This window comes from Felis catus, chromosome D4 (assembly GCF_018350175.1).
Source record: "Felis catus isolate Fca126 chromosome D4, F.catus_Fca126_mat1.0, whole genome shotgun sequence".
In the NCBI taxonomy this organism is placed as follows: domain Eukaryota; kingdom Metazoa; phylum Chordata; class Mammalia; order Carnivora; family Felidae; genus Felis; species Felis catus.
Window position 1 is genome coordinate 55,866,584 of NC_058380.1, and position 22,617 is coordinate 55,889,200.

The window sequence follows — 22,617 nt, forward strand, 5'->3', positions numbered from 1 at the left end:
AGATGAAAACAATTTATAATCCTGACATTTCATGTGGCCCTCCTTTAAAAGATTACACTTTTATCAAGTTTTTCTTCTTTTTAGTTTAAGAGAGAGAAAGAGAGAGAAAGAGCACAAGCGAAGAAAGGGGCAGAGGGAAACAGAATCTCAAGCAGGCTCCATGCTCAGCAAGAAGCCTGAGGCAGGGCTCAATACCACGTTCCTAAAATCACAACCGGAGCAAAAGTCAAGAGTCAGACACTCAACCAACTGAGCCATCCAGGCATCCCTTAAGATTTTATTTTTGGAGCACCTGAGTGGCTCTGTCAGTTAAGCACCCAACTCCTGATTTCAGCTCAGGTTATGATCTCACAGTTCATAGCTTCAAGCCCTGCATCGGGCCCTGCATTGACAGTGTGGAACCTGCTTGGGATTCTCTCTCTCTCTCTCTCTCTCTCTCTCTGCCCCTCCCCTGCTGGCATGCTCACACTCTTGCTCTCTCTCCCTTAAAAATACACATAAAAATTTTTTTTAATTGTTTATTTTTGAGAGAGAGAGAGAGAGAGAGAGAGAGAGAGAGAGAGAGAGAGAGAGAAAGAAACACAAGATCTGAAGCAGGCTCTTTACTGACAGACAGCAGAAACCCTGATGCGTGGCTCAAACTCACAAACCACAAGATCATGACCTGAGTCAAAGTCGGATGCTTAACTGACTGAGCCACCCAGGTGTCCCAAAAGATTTTATTTTTAAATAATCTCTATACCCAATGTGGGGCTCAAACTTACATCCCCAAGATCAAGAGTCACATGCTCCATTGACTAAGCCAGCCAGGCATCCCTAAAAGATAACACTTTTAATCTTGACTGATTTAATAAACAAAAACAAAAAAATATTGTCTTCATCTATTTTTTTTTATTAGCAGGGTTGCACCTATGCTTACTTATAACTTGTATTCCTTCTTTGATAAGAGGCTGTTGATAAAATATTTTCTTAAGCATTCACCTATAAAGGTGGCCTATTCCAAAAAGTCCAAATTTTTCCAAAAATAGGTAGTTTTTCTTGATTATTTGTGAGTAAGTATCAGGGTAAATATATTTAGGAGTAAGCACTGTATAGATGTAGGTCTGTTGACAGAAGCAAAATACAAGGCTAAAGTTATACTGAAAAATGTAAAACAACAATTAAGTAGAGTCTACGCTCTGTGTCTCTCTTTTTTATATTTTTTAATGTTTATTTATTAATTTTTTCAGCTTTGCAAGACATAGGGTTTTTTTCTTTTTAATATGAAATTTATTGTCAAATTGATTTCCATACAACACCCAGGGCTCAATGTTTATTTATTTTTGAGACAGAGGCAATGAGAGTACGAGCTGGAGGGGGGGTTAGGGTGGGGGTGGGCAGGGAGAGAGGGAGACACAGAAACTGAAGCAGGCTCCAGGCTCTGAGCTGTCAGCACAGGGCCCGACGCGGGGTTGAACTCACAAACCGTAAGAGAAATCATAACCTGAGCCAAAGTCAGACACTTAACCGACTGAGCCACCCAGGCGCCCCTACTTTCTGTGTCTCTTAATATCAATAGGGCACTTGGGTATGAATGACTATTAAAAAAGTACCTGTAATTAGCTATCAAAGTATAGTCAAGTATCAATCTGAAATTTATGATGGGTCTCTAGAAAAAGGTTTGCAAAACTAGTCAATAACATGTATAAAATGTTCTATTTTGTACCAGGTACTGTAGTTAGCATTTTATTTAAATTGTCTCACTTCATTTAAAATAATAATATAAGGGACAGGCTCTGTGCTGACAGCTCAGAACCTGGAGCCTGCTTCAGATCCTTTGTCTCCCTCTCTCTGCTCCTCCCTTGCTTGCTCTCTCTCAAAAATAAACATTAAAAAAAAATTTTTTTTAAAGGTTGGGGGCACCTGGGTGGCGCAGTGGGTTGAGTGTCTGACTTCAGCTCAGATCATGAGTTCATGGTTTATGGGTTCGGGTCCCGTGTCTGGCTCTGTGCTGACAGCCTGGAGCCTGCTTCAGATCCTGTGTCTCCCTCTCTCTCTGCTCCTCCCCTGCTTGCGTGCTCTCTCCCACTCTCAAAAATAAACATTTAAAAAAAATGTTTTTTTAAATAATAATATAGGGGCGTCTGGATGGCTCGGTCAGGGTAAGTGTCTGACGTCGGCTCAGGTCATGATCTCATGGTTCGTGAGTTTGAGCCCCGCGTCAGGCTCTCTGCTGACAGCTCAGAGCCTGAGCCTGCTTTGGATTCTGTGTCTCCCTCTCTCCCTGCCCCTCTCCCACTCACAGTGTCTCTTTCTCTCTCAAAAATAAAATAAACGTTCAAAAAAATTTTAATAATATAAATAAATCTAAGGTAGAACTATTTATTTCTATTAAATAGAAATTAAATATTTTATACATATGGGCCTTATTAACTAAAAGCCATATAATATTAAAGGACTCTTTCCAGCTAACAATGCTTGAAAGTAAAGGCAGCTTTTTATAAGTGTCTTATAATTCATTTATTTCTCTACTTCAGAATATTACTTCTCCATATATTCTGGATTCTCCAAATATATTCCAAGCACATACCTAGATTAATAATAAAGAAAAGGAGGAACACCTGGCTAATTCAATCAGTAGAGTATGCGACTCCTGATCTTACGGTTTTAAGTTCGAGCCCCATGTTGGGTGTAGAGATTACTTAAAAATAAAATCTTACCAAAAAATAAAAAAATAAATAAAATAAAATCTTACCAAGAAAAAAAAGAAAAGAAAAAGAAGAAAAAGGAGATAGCTAGATGCTAACAGTAGCAGAAAAATGTTCAGAATCAAGTAGTTCACAGTGTCTATGAATCACTGCTTCTCTTTCCCATTATGTAAAATCTACTTTATAAAAACAAGATTCAAAATCCTAAGGTTTCCTACAAAAGACATATGTGCTTCCTATTTAACATAACTCTAAACAAAGCAAACAAGAGTTTCACAAAAACTTACCTGTACTACTTGTTTCTGTAGTTGTGATGCCTGTGTTCCTGAAATCTGTGTTTTTTCCCGAGAACCTCGGGAACGGTCACTGCTCACCGAAGTCATCATATACAGTATATACAAAATAACGTATGTACAAAATAGAAAATCTGCAAGAAAGTAGGCATGGTAAGCAGGCATGGTAAGCAGACATTCCAAATTACAGTATGAGGCAAGAAAAAAATCCAGGGATAAGGAGGAAACATGAGACAAAACATAAAAGTTCTCTAAAACACAAATTCTCAAGAAATAATCCATTAAGGTTTTACATTTTCCTAGCAACAAGTGGACCAATTTTACTAACTAATGCAATCTCAAAGTTTAGGGAAAAATAAATTTAAAAAATGGGGAGCCTGGGCGGCTTAGTTGGTTAAGTGTCCGACTTCAGCTCAGGTCATGATCCATGGTTCTTGAGTTCAAGCTCCATGTAGAGCTCTGTGCTGATAGCTGGGAGCCTGGAGCCTACTTCGGATTCTGTTTCCTTCTCTCTCTCCCTCCCCTGCTCATGCTCTGTCTCTGTCTCTCAAAAATGAATAAACATTAAAAAAAAATTTTTTTAACGAAAATCTATAGTTTAAAATTATAGCAATTCTAAACAAAAATATCAGGAGCTCCTGGGATGCTTAGTCAGTAGAGCTGACTATTTAGTTCACTTGGACAAGAGGGATCCCTCTCTGAAGGCCAGCAGAGTGAGGGAGAGGTACAACAGCTAAATTTTTATGATTAGGAGACAGTCAACAGTTTGTTGTATCAGTCTTTACTTTTTTTAGTAAAATAGGCAAGAACATCTGCAGAGAATGGGATGGGTGAGGAATGTTAAGAAAATGGATTCTCTCAGAATAAACTTAAAAAGGGGGGAGAAGGGCTGGGGGCCTACATGGCTCTTGATTTTGGCTCAGGTCATGATCTCATGGTTCATGAGATCGAGCCCACTGGGCTCAGTGCTGACAGTGAGAAGCTTCCTTGGGATTCTCTTTCTTCCTCTCTGTCTGCCCCTCCCTGACTTGTGCTCACTCTCTCAAAAATAAATAAATAAAACACTTTAAAAAAAAAAAAAAAAGAGGGGGGGGTCGGGGAGCACCTGGGTGGCTTAGTCAGTTAAGCGTCTGACTTCGGCTCAGGTCATGAGCTCACGGTCAATGGATTAGAGCCCTGTGTCGGGCTCTGTGCTGACACTTCAGAGCCTGTAGCCTGATTCAGATTCTGTCTCCCCTGCCCCTTCCCCACTTGCATGCTGTCTCTCTTTCAAATATAAATAAAACATTTAAAAAAAAAAACTTGTTTTTTAAAGCGGGGGCCAGGGGGGTCTCCTGGGTGGCTCAGTTAGGCGTCCAGCTCTTGATTTCAGCTCAGGTCATGATTTCATGGTTTGTGGGATCAAGCCCTGTGTCCGGCTCTGCACTGACAGCGAGAAGCCTGCTTGGGATTCTCTCTCTCCCTTCCTGTCCTTCCCTCACTCAAGCTCTCTCTCAAAATACATTAACTGATTAAAAAAGAAAGAAAGAAAGAAAATGGCAAAAGCTTGTAATAGCTACTAAGGGAAATACAAGGGGAAGTTGATAGAAAACAAGTAGAAAGAATTGAAGAGCGACACTGAGGATCCCAAATGAAAGCAGAAATCCTAAATATATAGGTGGCATTAATCCACATATTACCATGAAAGCAAAGCTAATGTCAGAAATTGAGAATTGCAACTGAATAATCAAGGGAGATGTGGGTTAAGATGAATAAACCCCTTGTTGAATTATCTCACAAAAGAATTTTAAACCAGAAAGAGTCCATTTATTCAAGGCACAGATGACATCACCAGGTGAAGAGCTGCTCTTATCTACCTCTAACACTGGGGCCTTTCCCATAATACGTATTTGAAAACATCCCTTCCTAAAGAATACTCTCCAGCTTATTACGATCCTGACTGCGAGATTCACAACCTCACTAAAGGCAAAGAATAACACTTTTAAATAATGTTTTCCAGGGGTGCCTGGGGCTCAGTCAGTTAAGCATCCGACTTCGGCTCAGGTCATGACCTCGTGGTCCAGGGGTTCAGGTCCCGCGTAGGACTCTGTGCTGGCAGCTCAGAGCCTGGAGCCTGCTTCAGATTCTGTCTCCCTCTCTCTCTGCCCCTCCCCAGTTCACATTCGGTCTCTGTCGCTCTCAAAAAGAAATAAACATAAAAAAAAATTGTATGTTTTCCATTAAAACTGCATTTTATTCTAGTATGATTGACTTACAGCCTTCTGGGTCATTAAGTACTCAGACAATTTGATGAAAAGTATGGACTCTCCCCTCAGAAAAATGCATAGCCACATACAATGCTGCCTGAAACTTCAGGTTTACATCTCCCATACCCTTCCCCAAAGCAATGGGCAACCCCACTCCACCCCCTCAATGCCCACAAACAGCCAGGCAAAAAGCCATGCTCCAAGAATTTACAACAGCTCTCAGGGCACCTGGATGGCTCAGTCTGAAGAACATGTGACTGTTGATCTCTGAGTCATGAGTTCAAGCCCTACACTGGATATTTTTTAATAAATAAACATTTTTAAAAATTTTTGGAAAAGTTCAAAAATATAAACTATTAGGGCCCTTATTCTTAAGGGTATCCTTGATCAGGCCGATATTAAATATAACTGCTGGGGCACGTGACTGGCTCAGTCAGTAGAGCATGGAGACTCTTAATCTCAGGGTTGTTAAGTTCGAGTCCCAAGTTGAGTGTATAGATTACTTAAAATATAACTGCTCATTTGGTCATGAATCAAAATCTCATAATTATCACACTTTTTAAAGGGGTTCTCTTCTCTGCTTCCCTAAAAACCAAAAGCACCTGCTTTGCTCCAAAAGAAACAAGGGAAAACTCATATCCTCTTACATTCAATAAACATATACTTAAGTCTTAATACTTAATCATCATACTACTACCTATGTCCTCTCTAGAGAAACTGGCTATTATCAAGATCTGCGGAAATGTTACAAATACACTCGATTAATGGTAATGTTAAAAGTCATGATTTATCTAAATATCTTAGACAAATATAATTAGTGGGAAAACCTATATATCCTTCCCTCCAAATCACATTTAAGAGCATCAGCTGGAACTAGACTAACCCTCTATGACTTACAAATATCTGCTTGAATCAATATGCTAAATAGGAAACATGAAACAATGTACTTCATATCAAATTTTTTTTTCAATGTTGGGCCTACGTGACTAAAAATTAAAACTGGAACTTAACAGTTTACACCACTTGGGGCACCTGGGTGGCTCAGTCAGCTAAGCATCCAACTTCGGCTCAGGTCATGATCTCACAGTTTGTGAGTTCAAGCCCCGCATCGGGGCTGACCATTCAGAGCCCGGAGCCTGCTTTGGATTCTGTGTCTCCCTCTCCCTCTGCCCCCTCTCTCTCATGTACGCACTCTCTCAAAAATAAATAAGCATTAAAAAACTTAAAAACACTGTGTACCACTTATAAGATGATTTCATGGTGAGATGTCCGGGAAAGAGGCATTTTACACTGCCCTAATTGGTCCAACTTATCTCGGATAAGCTGTAACCTATCCATCGCCTTAAGGAAGCCTAGAAGAAGTTCATTATCTGCCATCTCAAGGTCCTCTTTTTTTTTTTTTTTTTAATGTTTATTTGGTGCGGGGGGGGGGGGGGGGGGGGGCAGGAGCAGAGAAGGAGACAGAGGATCTGACGCAGGCTCCTTGTTGACAGCAGAGAGCGTGACACAGGGCTTAAACTCAGGAACCCTGAGATCATGACCTGAGCTGAAATCAAGAGTTGGACACTTAACTGACTGAGCTACCCAAACGCCCCTAAGAATCCATTTTCGTAACATCCTATTTTTAGTTTACAAAGTATCCTATTTTTTATCTTATTGTACACCACAACAGTCTTAAGGAATAGATAGATATTATTGCTATCCCCATTCGTACATGCTGAATCAGCATGGACAAAATATTCTTTGGAAAAAAAAAATGTATGAGTTGTCTCAGCCCTCAAAATTCTATGCTATAGCTTGTAGCAAAACTTCTAAATACAAATGTGTGTGTGCAAAACAATGTACAAAAATTAAGTATATGTACCTATATGCCAGCTAAAGGGAAAAAAATAAGTCAATTTCTTAAGAAATTGTCTATGACTCCTTCTGCACTACAATGGCAGTACTGAATAGTTGTAACAGAAGCAAGGCAGAAAATATTTACTACCTGGCCCTTTACAGAAAGTGTTCTAACCCTTTTTTAGAGTTAGAGTGGTAATTCTCCCTCAACTACAGATTCAATTTAATTCTCATCAAATGTCTAACAAGGATTTTTTTTGAAGTTTTTTTTTTGTTTGTTTGTTTTTAATAATCTCTACACCCAACATGGGGCTTGAATTCATGACTCGGAGATCAAGAGTCATACGCTCCTCCAACTAAGCCAGCCAGGCGCCCCTCTAACAAGGTTTTATTCCCTAAAACCTTACTAGCCTGATTCTAAATTTACATGGGAAGCAAATAGTCAAGAACAGCCAAGATACTCCTTCAAAACGAAACAAAACCAAAAAGCAAAGGAACAATACTTACCTTACAGGTACCAAGAATTATAATGCTTCAGTAATTACAACAGTACAGGGATAGAAAAGCTGGCCAATGGATCAGAACAAGAAGCCCAGAAAGAGACCCAAGCATATACAACTATGGTTTCTAACAGAGATGGCATTGCATGTGATGAGAAAAGATAAATTCTTAAAGAAGTGAGGTTGAAAGAAGTGGTTGATTATACTTAAAAAAAAATTTTTTTTATTAGACCATACATTAAAAAAGTCAAATTAGGGGTGCCTGGCTGGCTCAATCAGAAGAGCATGCAACTCTTGATCTCGGGGTCATGAGTTCGAGCCCCACTTGGTATAACAATCTGGCCTTATCTAATAAAGGTGAACATCTATATACCCTATGACTTACATGCTATAGAAGCTGGTAACTTTTAGAGATTAAGAATGACCTAAGACCAAATCATAGCAGAGCCAATGATTCCAAAAAGAACAATAAATGGAATTCTATTTTCTAGAACAAGCAGTTACAGAGACCTCAAAGCAAGCATTCACATGATGTGGAATAATGTTCCCCTATTTATAAATCTTCTACATCTCAAGTTAATGAAATGACACTATGTATACTAGCATTTCTAAGTATCTTTTGGACCTGTGTATCCAAAAGATACTCAGAGGAGACTAACCAAAATTCAACATACCAGTTCAGGCATCACAAGGAAAATTATATCCCTGAAAGTCTGACCAGTTTTTTCTGAGTTACCTATCCTAATATCATTTACTTATGTTCCCACTAGGTCCTCTGTTAACTGGGATACTAGATAAAGGCCACAGACATATTACTGCAATGACTTTTACATCAACTATAATAGCAAATAACCAATTAACCAGAGTATTTCACATGCCAAATATGCTGGTTTAAAACTCACTATATTTCAGGGGCACCTGGAAGACTCAGACAATTGAGCATTTGACTCTTAACCTCAGTGCAGGTCATGATCTCAGTCTGTGGGTTCGAGCCCTGTGTCGGGCTTCACACTGAAAGCATGGAGCCTGCTTGGGATTCTCTCTCTGCCCCACCCAGCTTGCATGCACTCACACACACACTCTCTCCCTCAAAATAAACAAACTTAAAAAAAACTTACTATATTTGAATCTGCCTCTCAGTAACAGTACACACTTTGAATTTTTTTTTTTTTTTTTTGAGTTTAACCATTTTGATATTTTGTTGGTTTGGGTTTATTGTTTTAGTTATATTACATGGAACACAGTTAATTGTTCTGCCATAATGATTTTTACAGCTTTCTCCGAGTTCAGTGTTCTCCAAAATGAATAAATACACATGAACAAATACACTTTTTTAAACTATAAAGCACCACACAAATGTTAAAACACATTAGTATTTCCCAGGGCACCTAGATGGCTCAGTCAGTTAAGCATCCAACTCTTGATTTCAGCTCAGGTCACGATCTCAAAGTTTGAGATATCAAGCCCACATCAGGCTCTGTGCTGACAGAGCCTGCTTGGGATTCTCTCTCTCCTCTCTTTGCCCTTCCCCTGCTCAGGCGCATGCTCTCCAAAATAAATAAAAACTTGGGGCGCCTGGGTGGCTCAGTCGTATAAACGTCCAACTTCAGCTCAGGTCATGATCTGGCAGTCTGTGAGTTCGAGCCCCGCATCGGGCTCTGTGCTGACAGCTCAGAGCCTGGAACCTGTTTCAGATTCTGTGTCTCCCGCTCTCTCTGCCCCCCCCCCCCCCGTTCATGCTCTGTCTCTCTCTGTCCCAAAAATAAATAAACATTGAAAAAAAAAATTTTTTTTTAAATTTTTTTAATAAAAACTTTTAAAAAGTTATTTCTGAAGTAAAGGGATTTACTTGATTATTTCTAAAATCATCTCTAAGCATGATTATTCTGTAATTTTACCTTATGTATCTAAAGTTAAACATCCAATCAAAATCTTAGTGGTATTCCTAAAGTTAAAAAAAAAATTTTTTTTTAGTTTACTTACAGATTTCCAAACAGTTGCTTTTGTACTGAATTATGTGACCCTTTATTCACTCATCTTTTCAACTGTTTATCACTCTATGATCTCATTTATGAAAATAATCTAGATACATTAAATATAACAAAGTAAGAATTTCTTCTTACAGGAGTGCCATCTGCTGATAAAAATCTGCATGTACAGAAATAAACATAAGCTAAGTTGAATGGATGCTAAGACTGACCTTTCTGATTTACCAAAAGAGACTTTTAACAGTCTTGTTATTACAGCCAAACATTTTGATATAATGTACTTGAATCCCTACTTGTCAATCAGGAAAGCAACAGAAGTTTTTTATGTTTCAAACTATTACAGTTTTATTAATTCACTGTATCAGTATAAATATTAAGACTTCTATCTCCACTGCAATCATCAATCCTCAATCCACATTCCAAGTAGGTGTTTAGACTATAAATAATGTCCCCAGTTCCATGGCTGAATCAGAATTATATTGCCTTGTGAAACATGAGAAGTACACTGCTTACTTTATGTTACATACTTTTGTTTGGAAATAACCATTTTTATCCTTTAATTAAAGTTTACTCCTCTGGGTTATATATACATAAACTGTTACCACCAAACACAAATACAATCCTTGCAAAAAAAAAAAAAAAAAAAAAAATTCAAAGAAGAAAAACGATGGCCCCAGCATTTGCTTCTGAGGATGCTTAAACCAATTCAGATTAGCTTATTTTCTGTCAATATAGCTACCCACACTAACTGAAATGTCAGAATAGCTGTACTTCCACTTAATAAAAAAAAAAAAGTCTTGAGGTGCCTGACTAGCTCAGTCCATAGAGCATGTGACCGTTGATCTCAGGGTCTCAGTTTGAGCCACAATGGATGTAGACTTTACTTTAAAAAATTCAAAAACTGGGGTGCCTGGGTGGCTCAGTCGGTTGAGCAGCCGGCTTCAGCTCAGGTCATGATCTCGCAGTCTGTGAGTTCGAGCCCCGCGTAGGGCTCTGTGCTGACAGCTCAGAGCCTGGAGCCTGCTTCAGACTCTGTGTCCCCCTCTCTCTCTGCCCCTCCCCCACTCATGCTCTGTCTCTGTCTCAGAAATAAAAACTCAAAAACTGAAGTCTTTTTTTTAATGTTTATATTTGAGAGACACAGAGACAGAGCATGAGCAGGAAGGGGCAGAGAGAGAGAGAGGGAGGGAGACACAGAATCCGAAGCAGGCTCCCAGGTGCCCCTCAAAAAATAAGTCTTAATGCTTAAGATGTCCAACGAAAAACTTCCAAAGATAAAACTGGGAATTTACAGAGCAAGCACAGAGGAAAAAATTAAAAAGTGTTACTGAAATTTTCTGGAAAAACAAACTTTCTTATATTAATTTTATATATAACTTCTGGGGGTGCCTGGGTAGCTCAGTTGGTTAAGTGTCCAACTTCAGCTCAGGTCATGATCTCAAGGTTTTTGAGTTTGAGCCCCGCGTTGGGCTGTGCTGACAACTCAGAGCCTGGAGCCTACTTCGGATTCTGTGTCTCTTGCTCTCGCTTGCTCTCGCTCTCTCTGCCCTCCCCCTCTCATGCTCTCTCTCTCAAAAATAAATAAGCATTTAAAAAAATTCTGGAGATAGTGAATTCATGAAACAAAGTAAAAGCATAAGTTATTAAAAAACTTACCAACCACCAATCAATTGTGAAAATGAATAAGGCAAGGAAACTAGACTATAAAAAGCAACAACTTTAACATACTGTCACATGGGGAAATTCTATGTTGTCTCTTCTGGAAACAGAGCTATGTGTAGTAAATCGGAATGCTTCTGCAATAAGCACCCAGTTGCCAGACCAAAGGAATTCAGTTTACACTTGTGTTCCATTCCCTCTATCACTCTCCACCCACAAGAACTACTACTCTCCAACAGGTTCCAAGAGAATTCTTAGAATAGAAACAGACAAGAGCAAGAGATTCTAAAAATAATCCAGCAGAAACTCAAACATACATATCTCAGGTTCTTGAACTGAAGGAAAGACGAGGTTATTTCAATCTATCCAACCAAATTTTAAAACCCATATTTACCTCACTTCATCCAAAGTAAATTAAAGATGGGATAGATTAATATCAGGTTAGAACTGCTACATTTTTAACTTCTTTAAAAACAGTATCAGCAAAATACCATATAAAACGTCCTACCTAGATTATCTCAAGTGCAGGAATAGTCTAAATTACTTGTTATATAAGGAAAGTAAGCCAGGAGAATAAACTAACTTGATTAAACTACACATTTTGTCTGTAGAAGGGATATTTTTAGAAAATGTTTTATTAACCGCTATTTTTTTCAAGGGCTTTTTTAGAGATAAGATATCTCAGTGAAACAGTGGCATTTTCGAGTGAGTCTAGAGTTTAGAATTAACTGAAAACGGCTACAAGCCACTTGTACTTCTATTAAAGCTTAAGTAAATACCACAAATTCATCTTAAGAGGATGCTAACTTTAGGCCAAACAAAAAAAAAAGTGGCTGGAACTTTATCTAAAAACCACATAATATCATACCCTAACAGAAAAAATAAGGGCACACTTGATCTTTCTAAAAATTTACAGAACACTTTTTGATAACATGCTAAAAACTATGAAGATGTTGCTGAAAGCACCAACCACCAAAGTACTTTATTTAAGATGGTATCACAAAGTGTCAGCATTGGAAGGTAATTCTAAAACCAGGAGGCTCACACAACTGTAGAGTAGCTCATCTACTACATCAAAAAAAATCTATATTCCAGACACAGCAAAAATACATGTTTCTTTTTCAAAGAGAATGTAATTATTCAAACAACATGAATTAGTCAGCTAAGGGCTCAACTACTATAAACAATATATAGTTTATGTCCAAGAAGCAAGTTTCTATCAAGAATGCTTAGAGATGCTATTCACTCAGTCCTGAGACTAATGGTGCCAGGACTATCTTAGACTGGCAAGGAAAGGGGATCCTTCATCTATATGAAGGATTTGATTTATTCACTCATTCCCAAAAGCCTAAAACCCATAAGTAGAATAATACCAGCAGCAAACACATACTGTTTAATATGTGCCAGACACTATCATACACACAGTATTAAGTCATTAAACTTCCCAACAACACTGAGGTATATGCTAATTATTACTCCTTTTTACAGACAGGAAACTGAGACAGATTCACAGCTAGTCAGTGGTAAAGCCAAGATTCAAACCCAGGTCATCTAGGCCCACAATCTGTGTCCTTAACCACTATGCTATGCTGTAAGGCTAATTGCTCAATTGTAGATACACAACAAGACTCCAAGTCAGCTTCCTCTTTTTTTTTTTCAACATTTATTTATTTTTGGGACAGAGAGAGACAGAGCATGAACGGGGGAGGGGCAGAGAGAGAGGGAGACACAGAATCGGAAACAGGCTCCAGCCTCGGAGCCATCAGCCCAGAGCCCGACGCGGGGCTCGAACTCACGGACCGCGAGATCGTGACCTGGCTGAAGTCGGCCGCTTAACCGAATGCACCACCCAGGCGCCCCTAGCTTCCTCTTTAAGGCAGCATAACTACAGTTGGTATCACCTGATGTGACAGATTTGGTTCTAGGTCAGAATCTCAGCTATCTTCCTAACCTTTCAGATATTCACTGGTGCTCCCCTGGCTCTATATTGTTACAGTTTTGTTACCAGTTGTTTCACTATGTGTATTTAACTTCCAATTTGCGTTCTTGCTTTTCCTGTTAAGAAAATACCCACTGGGGCACCTGCGTGGCTCAGTCAGTTGGGTATCCAACTCTTGATTTTGGCTCAGGTCATTATCTCATGGTTCATGGGATGAAGGCCCATGTAGGGTTCTGCACTGGCAATGAGGAGACTACTTGGGTTTCTCTCTCCCTCTCTCTCTACCCCTCTCCCACTCATACTCTCCCTCTCAAACATTTTTTTTAAATACCCATTAAGAAAAAGAGAGAGAAAATACCCATTATTCTCAACTGTTTTCCAGAGAAGAAATTCATTTGTTCATTTCTGCAAAGAACAGGATTGGTTTAGATTAAGAACTTCAAGGGGGTGCCTGGCTGGCTCAGTTGGGAGAGCATGACTCTTGATCTCAGGGTCATGAGTTCAAGTCCCACACTGGGTGTAGAGATTAGAAAAAGATACAATAAAATTTAAAAAAATATTTTGGGGCACCTGGCTGCCTCAGCTGGTGGAGTTTGTGACTCAATCTCAGGGCTGTGAGTTTGAGCCCTACATAAGGTACAAAGATTACTTAAAATCATGGGGCACCTGTGTGGCACAGCTGGTTAAGCATCTGACTCTTGATCTCAGCTCAGGTCATGATCTCACAGTTTGTGAGTTCAAGCCCCACACTGGGTTCTGCACTGATGGTGTAGAGCCTACTTGGGACTGTCTCTCCTTCTCTCTGACCCTCCCCCACTTGTGCGCGCGTTCTCTCTCTCAAAATAAATAAAAAATTTTTTTAATAAAATCTTAAAAACAAACAAAAACTTCAACTGATCTGGGAGACCCAGAGTAGCTAGCAAGAGGAACTCTATATCCCCCACCCAGGAGACAATAAGGCAGGCTAGGGTGCCAAAAAACTCTAGTATGAGATGCAATTCCATGCAACTAAACTGCTTGTGCCCTACATGCCAGAAGCTGACCAAGCTGATACTTTTATTCTCCACAGCTGCTGAGGGCAGGGTCAAGCCTCCAGCAGCTGGTGAACAAGGTTAACTCCCCTACACCCAAGCTTGGCTGACAGAAGAGCCACAACATTATTTACTATTCTGTGCATATAATATGCCCATGGAAAAGATAAGTGCTGGTAAACTCTGAACATTACAAAAATTATTTAAGTCATATTTCCTCTTTCAGGTTACTTAAGGTCAAGGAGGAAAAAGTATTTAATTTTATCTATGGCTGCTTGCACACATCTGTCCCACTCCTACGTTGCTAATTTCTTGGCTATAAACCATCTTTTACCCAGAACTCCAGCTCAGCAGCTACCTTATTCTTATCCCCTGAAAAGCCTCTCGTTATTCATGACTAGTCTTATCCCCCCTTTTTTTAATAGCCTTTTCTCTCTCCCCACCCCCTCAAAAAAAGGCCTATACTATACAGGATTTCACAAGACCTATAAACTTATAATACTATACTCTTTAAAAAAAGAATACTGGAGCACCTGGATGGCTCAGTCAGTTAAGCATCTGACTCTTGACTTCAGCTCAGATCAAGATCTGCAGTTTGTGAGTTTGAGCCCCGCACTGCGCTCTGCACTAACAGGGCAGAGCATGTTTGGGATTCTTTCTCTCTCTCTACCCCTCCCCTGTTCATCTCTCTCTCTCTCTCTCAAAATAAATAAACACTAAAAAATGTTTTAGGGGCGCCTGGGTGGCTCAGTCGGTTGAGCATCCGACTTCGGCTCAGGTCATGATCTCATGGTTCATGAGTTCAAGCCCTACGTCGGGCTCTGGGCTGATGGCTCAGAGCCTGGAGCCTGCTTCGGATTCTGTGTCTCCCTCTTTCTCTGCCCCGTCCCCGCTCATGCTCTGTCTCTCTCTCCCTCAAGAATAAATAAAACATTAAAATTTAAAAAAAAAAAATGTTTTAAATACTATACTCTTAATTTAGATTACATTCAAATAAGCACCCCCCAAATACCAAAAGGATACCTTTATTAGAGGTTTACTACTCCACAGCCAAGGACTTTTAAAGGGTCTATTTTATGAAGTAAAAAAAAAAAAAAAAAAAGCTTAATTATAAAAGACCAAATTAAAATAGAATTTCTATAAACCATTCCTTTACCAGAACATATTAATACCTTCCTCATAAATCCAGTAAAAATTCTTACACACATACTCTTCCCCCCCACCCTTGCTCTACTTGTATCATATTCTGTTCACCTTCCTATGTATTTTTCTCTGGTCTTGCCTGCCTGCCGCCCGAATTTGTATGTATCCACACATACAGCGGCACATCTACAGTCTGTTTTCAATTTCCATTTCTGAAAGCTTCCAAGTTCCTCACAGGCGCTAGCAACAAGGAATTACTGGATGCTAAGATCTCCTACCATGTTCTGACCCTGTAGTTACACTGGGCCTGGGTAACCAGTAGAATGAGAAAACAAGGAGCCCAGGAGTGCCTGGGTGGTTCAATGGGTTAAGCGTCCGACTTAGACTCAGGTCATGATCTCACAGTTCATGAGTTCGAGCCCCATGTTGGGCTCTCTGCTGTCAGCACAGAGCCCACCTTGGATCCCCTGTCCCCGCCCCCCCTCTGACCTCCCCTGCAGACACACACTCTCTCTCAAAAATAAACATTTAAAAACAAAAAAGAGGGTGCCTGGGTGGCTCATACATTAAGCATATGACTTCAGCTCTGGTCATGATTGAGCACGAGTCCCACTTTTCTTTCTCTCTCTCTGCCCCCTCCCTCACTTGTGCCCTCTTTCTCTCAAAAACAAAACAAAACAAAACATATCTTTCAAAAAAAATTTTTTTCCAGGGGCACCTGGCTGGCTTAGTCAGTGGAGCATGCAACTCTTGGTCTTAAGTCTGTGAATTCAAACTGCATGTTGGGTGTAGAGATTACTTAAAACTAGAATCTTTAAAAAAAAAAAAAAAAAAAAATTTCCCCAGGTTTCCAATGTGTAACTGGGATGTCAAACTACTACTCTGTAAACTAGTGGTTCTCAAAGTATGATGTCCAGACAGGCAGCAGCATCACCTGAGAACCTCTCACAAACGAAAATTCTCAAGGTCATCCCAGACCTACAGAACCAGTAATTATGTTTAGAAAGTCAGTTTGTTTTTTAGGTCATCTCTACTCTCAATGTGGAGCTTGAACACACATCCCTGAGATTAAGAGTCACATGCTACACTGACTGAGCCAGTCAGGTGCCCCAGAAATTATGTTTAAACAAGACCTAATGGCACACTAAAGTTTGAAAATTACTGCTCTTAAAGAAACTTAGATAAGAATTTTGATCCAGCATAGGGGTGCCTGGGTGGCTCAGTCGGTTAAGCCTCCGACTTCAGCTCAGGTCATGATCTCGTGGTTCGTGAGTTTGAGCCCCGCGTCGGGCTCAGTGCTGACAGCTCAGAGCCTGGAGCCTACTTCCAATTCTGTCTCCCTCTCTCTCTCTGCCCTTCCCCTACTCACACTCCGTGTCTCTCTCACTCAAAAATGAATAAACGTTAAAAAAAAAAAAAATTCAAAAAAAGCGGGGGGGGGGGGGGGCACCTGGGTGGCTCATTCGATTAAGTGTCCGACTTCAGCTCAGATTATGATGATCTTGCAGTCCGTTGAGTTTGAGCCCCGTGTCAGCGTCGGGCTCTGTGCTGACAGCTCAGAGCCTGGACCCTGTTTCAGTTTCTGTGTCTCCCTCTCTCTCTGACCTTCCCCAGTTCATGCTTTGTCTCAAAAATAAACAAACGTTAAAAAAAAAAAAAAAAAGTTTCCTATGTGATTTAAACTGAAAGATGAGAAAACTAAAAAAAAACCCCACGACTTCACTTTTTTTATTTCACCTATATAAGAATCATACAGTCTTACAAAATTCCAAAAAATACTGACCAATAGAAGAAAATAAAACCACCACCCAAAAATACTTTCAGTCGTTAATTTATTAAGTCTCCTTCCAGTGTTTTCTATTTGAGGGCATCACTGTCATCCACTAGAAATGGCTATATCATACTTTTATCACAGCACATTGGCAATATAAACTACTATGTAAAAGCAAGGCAGCATTGTAGTTACAGCACCTTAATTATCCTATTCAGCTGAGGAATCCAGCATTATGGAGCTATGAAAGAAAACTCTTCAGGGGCTAAAATGGTTTTGGTTCCAATCCTTTTTGATAGAAATGCCTCCTAAAATGCAATATATACTTCCCTTCCTTGAGAAATACAGTACACAACAAACATGATTTAATTTTTGATTCCACATCGTTATTATACCCATGTGATGGGTAATGTGGGGAATTGGTCTGAATCTTTTTTTTAAACTCTTCGCCCAACATTGAGTTCAAACTCATGACCCAAGATCAAGAGCAGTGTGCTCTACCAACTAAGCCAACCAGGCGCCCCAGTCTGAAAATATTCTAACTCCAGGGCACTTGGGTGGTTCAACTCTGATTTGGGATCAAGTCATAATCCCAGCATCATGGGATCGAGCCCCACATTATGCTCTGTGCTGAGCATGGAGCCTGCTTGGGATTCATTCCCTTCTTCCCTCTCCCTCTCTTTCCCTCCCCTTCCCCACCCCCTCCCCTGCTCACACTCTATAATTAAAAAAATAATAAAATATTCTAACTCCAAGACATAGCTAGGAACTTGCTTTCCTAAATAAATTCATTTTATCATTGTCTTACTTATCCTTAGCCTCTTTCTCAAAAGTGGCACCATTTACGTATCTGCAGAACTTCTGGGCCCCATAGTATGGCTACTTTTCAAAAATAGTTTCTGAACTCAAGGACAATGCAGTTTCAAATGGTTATTCATTTATTTTAAAGTCATCTGCACTGGGCACCTGGGTGGCTCAATCAGTTGAGCATCTGACTCTTGATTCCCAGGATCATGATCCCATGATCCTCCTGAGTGTGGAGTCTGCTTAAGATTCTCTCTCTCCCTGCTCCTCTCCCCAGCTCACACTCTCCTAAAATAAACAAAAAACAAAACAAAAAAAAAATCTGCATTATTTTTACACTGATTTGTTGTCTTTTGGGGGATAGAGGGCGACTTTCCACCAAGCCTTATACAGAGTAAGCCCTCAAACCTTGATTTTCAGCAGACTGCAGAAGGACTTCTAGGACTTCTAGCTTGAGTGATTAAGAGACAACCTTACCACCTGCCAGCATGCACTTAGGTCAACATGCATTTTACCAAGGAGGGAGGGAGAGATGGAGGAAGGAAAGAAAGAAGAGGGCAGGGGCGCCTGGGTGGCGCAGGCAGTTAAGCGTCCGACTTCAGCCAGGTCACGATCTCGCAGTCTGTGAGTTCGAGCCCCGCGTCGGGCTCTGGGCTGATGGCTCGGAGCCTGGAGCCTGTTTCCGATTCTGTGTCTCCCTCTCTCTCTGCCCCTCCCCCGTTCATGCTCTGTCTCTCTCTGTCCCAAAAATAAATAAAACATTGAAAAAAAAATTTTTTAAAGAAAGAAGAGGGCAAATTTATTTCTTGGGTATTAACAAAAATTGGTACTAAATTCCAAGTGAATGTTCCCATCTCAAATCCTCCTGTCCCTAACCCTACTCTAATGTCGCTCTTCCCCAACCATGTTCAGCTGCATTAGTCCCACCTATCCTCTCTGGACAGAATCAAGTGAAGTCTCAGAGTCATTAGAACAGGACAGACTTAATGCCAACAAGTCTTAGTCTGTAATACAGACATGTTTTTTGTTGTTGTTGTTGTTTTTCTTTAGTAGGCTCCACACCCAATGTGGGGTGTAAACTCACAACCCTGAGATCAAGAGTCACATGCTCTACCAACTGAGCCAGGCAGGCACCCTGAGACAGACATGTTTTTATAAATTTTTTGTCTTCACATCCTCACTTCCATTCCATCCCCACCCCCACCCTCCACCTCTGCATCCATCAGATCAAGATTAACTTCTCATTAGTAACTCTGTCCCAAGGCCTTCTGAGGGAAAGAATATGCAGGGGAGTCGCCTTCTCCTTTTGGCCTATTTCCTCTTCATAAGACCCCCTCAGAAAGGAGAAGGAAGAAGGTGTCAAATTGTAGGCTAATCTACCTCATCATCCTTGGGGAGACAAGTTTAATAAGTCAAATGTTTCTTTTAGTCAAGTCCTACTAACCAGTTACATCAGTTACAAAAACCAAGAATCTTTATTCTTGATACTCTAAGCCAAAACAGTATTTAATCAAAATTATCAATTTAACTCCTATCTTATTTTCAAGCACAGGAAAGCCTTAACAATAGTTAATGCAGGAACACCTCCAAACTCCAAAGTGTGAAAAGGACTTCAAGAAATCTCCCATATACAACAACACTCAAAAATGTTACCTGGTTCAACTCATAATCACTTGATAGCCACTTCAAAGTTATAGTCTTCATCTCACATTATTTTCTTGTTTTGATTTTTGGGTAAAGTGGCATCTCTGCTAACCATTCTCATATAGTAAACTGGATATCAATGCTAAAAATGATTACATCCCAACCATACTTTCACAAGAGACAGAACTTTACAAATCTCCAATTCTTACTGAAGAGAGATGAGTAAGAATACTTCAAGTTATTCTTTTTCACAGCTCTGCATGAGCCGTTTAAACACCTGGCACTCAATTGTTATAAATACACAAATATTTCACAACTGATTTATACAAGTTCAGTATATCCATTATGAAGCTAGTCCACAACAGTAATATCATCTCTAGCTGTTACTGTAAGCCAGAAATATAAACACTGATTTTACTTGAGACCCACAGTTTTTCATTACCCTTCTCCAACCTCCCTAATGAATCCAAGACATACTCGAGTTGTTTAAAAAAAAAAAAAAAAAAAAGTGTATTTGTTTCATTGTAATGGTGACTTTATTACCATTTCACTCATGCCAAAAGCAACTTTTTAAAAAATGTCAGTTACATGAAGAATGTATCTATCAAAACACAGATGTTTTGATTCAAATGTTAACACATCTGACACACACTAGGCTTGGTTTTCATTCATATACCAAAAATAAAATTCCTTAATAAGGAAATCTCCTACCACTACTATTGAGAAAGTATTCCCTACCTTTTTCCTTCTGACAAGTGTGTGTTTAAAAATCGGCTCAACTATTCTCCACATCCACATTAATCTCAAGAACAAAGGGTTACAAAAATTACCCTCCAACACTCTGGGAAACTGCATGTTCTACCAGGTAAGCAATGACTACTTAAAACTGTGTATCTCAAAAAGGATACACACTAACTGACTCCAGTTCCTCACCAAACATCTCCTTAACTTGCAGTCTGGTTTCTATCACTCTATTACTCCAACATTAAGAAAAATGCTATTTCCCAGGTCACCACTGAATTAACTGTCAAATCTTTTTTCTATTCTCATTCTTTCACCGGTCTCTGGCATTCAACACATTTCATAATTTTATTCCTGTGGCTTTTCAGACACCACATCCTGGTTCTTTTTTTTTCCCCCCTCAAATCCTCAGCAGCATCACATCCTTCCCCGAGCCCTGACATGTAAAAAATTTCAATTCTTGAGCACACTCTCCCTTCCCACATAAATTTTATGCTCTACTGGCATCAATAATTACCTCCAACTTCAAAGCAAAAGACCTCATGTCTCTCCAAAGATTCAGCCCACATCTAACTGCCTACGAGGTATCTAACCTATAAAGAAATTCATCCAAATGCATCTCATTCGAAGACTTGCACAATTTTCCAAGTGACCAATATTTTTCAGTGTTCCAGAGCTCAAAACTTTTTAATTTTTGTCAATGTTTATTCATTTTTGAGAGAGAGAGAGAGAGAGAGAGAGAGAGAACGAACAGAAGAGGAGCAGAGAGAGAGGGAGACAGAATCAGAAGCAGGCTCCAGGCTCTGAGCTGTCAGCACAGAGCCCGATGCGGGGCTCCAACTCACAAGCCGCGAGATCATGACCCGAGCCGAAGTCGGACACCCAATGGACTGCAGAGCTCAAAACCTTTAAACCATTCTTTTAATGCCACCATTTCTTTAAGGCCTATATCTATACCTTCCTTTACAATTCTGCCATCAACTTAGTATAGGTACCTGAATTAAGGGTCATTGTTTGTATTTAAAGCCTCCTCCTGTCTTCTAAGAATAAATTAGGTAGCCCAGTCTAGTACTAGTTTTGATGTCAGTGTTACATACATAACCCAGCAGTTACAAGATACCTTTATCAACTATAATATCAATAATTGCCTCCTGGTTCACTGAAACTTCATACCCTTATTTACCTGTCTGAACTAGCTTAACGGTAAAACTGATTACACAGTGATCTGTTTCATCTTTCAGAATACCACTAAAATCCATCATCTTCTGTTCACAAATCAACTCCTTGATAAAATACAAGCTCTTTATTCCTTTCTGATCCATACACTTTGGTCAAAATGGCCTTGCAATTCTCCCAAATTGCACCTACTTTTTTGCCTCCACCTTCCATTGGCATGGTTTCTCAACATCATACCGAGCATATCCCCCCATTTTCTTATTTTCTGTTCCTCAGCATAAACAGCAATTACTCTCTACTCGATGTCCACAACTCCACAGCATTTTAGGGCCACTTAACAATATATTAAACAGCCCTACTTGACAGCAGTTTGAGTTCTTAAGTGTAATTTTCATGCAACCACATGGCTTTCTTCCAACTGTTCTCACAGTGTGCTATCAATTGCCACTTCTCAGTGTTATGTGCCTGACCTCCTCCTAGAATGCACCCAAAATTGGCAGAGGGCTTAGAGATCAGCTCACCTTGCTGATTAGAACAGCTAGTAAAATCAGAATACAAAAATGAAAGCAAAGGCAGTTTTAAACTACAGAAATCAAATGTAAACATCTCACTAAATGCCAACATATAAAAACAGAAGTGGGGCACCTGGCTAGCTCAGTTGGTAGAGTATATGATGCTTGATCTTGGGGATGTGAGTTCAAGCCCCATGCTGCGCATAAAGCTTACATAATTAATTAGATAAGTAAATAAATAAAATAGATAAAAGTGAAATGGAGCCTAGCGGAACCAGACTCAGGAGTTCAAGGACCACACCTACATCTTCATCCTCTTATTCCCCATCCAGTGCAAAACCCCAGGTTTATGCACCACAAATGTGGACACTGACTCATCATCTAGCACTTGGCTACAATCCCTGAGAGCATTATTTCAGACAGGTACAGTAGTACAGTATTTGTGATTAAGATTTGGAAGTCACACAGACCTGCACTCTACAAATTACATGATTAAGTAACCTTGACCCAGGACTTTACCCTTTCTCAAACCTGGAAGGAGCACCAAACAAAATAATGTACCTCAAATGCTTAGTCTAGATCCTAATAGCTACCATAAATAATAACTATATTATTAATGTACATTGGCCACTTCTGTTTCTGAT

At 39.8% G+C, this 22,617-nt stretch overlaps 1 protein-coding gene across 8 annotated transcripts in view; it reads right to left on the bottom strand.

The window, feature by feature from the left end:
- The window catches only part of UBAP2 (ubiquitin associated protein 2), a 111,352-nt gene that overhangs the window by 78,246 nt on the left and 10,489 nt on the right, over nucleotides 1-22,617 (bottom strand). For 6 of the 8 annotated variants that reach the window (XM_045042953.1, XM_006939219.4, XM_006939218.4 and 3 more), the window contains exon 2: nucleotides 2,975-3,114. The exons of 1 other annotated variant lie outside the window; for it this stretch is intronic. In XM_045042953.1, coding sequence (XP_044898888.1) covers nucleotides 2,975-3,073 — 99 coding nt within the window. In that variant the 5' untranslated portion in view covers nucleotides 3,074-3,114. Of the gene's footprint in view, nucleotides 1-2,974; nucleotides 3,115-11,209; nucleotides 11,231-22,617 lie in introns of those variants that run through there. One more of the 8 variants, XM_045042954.1, reaches the window with a different exon arrangement.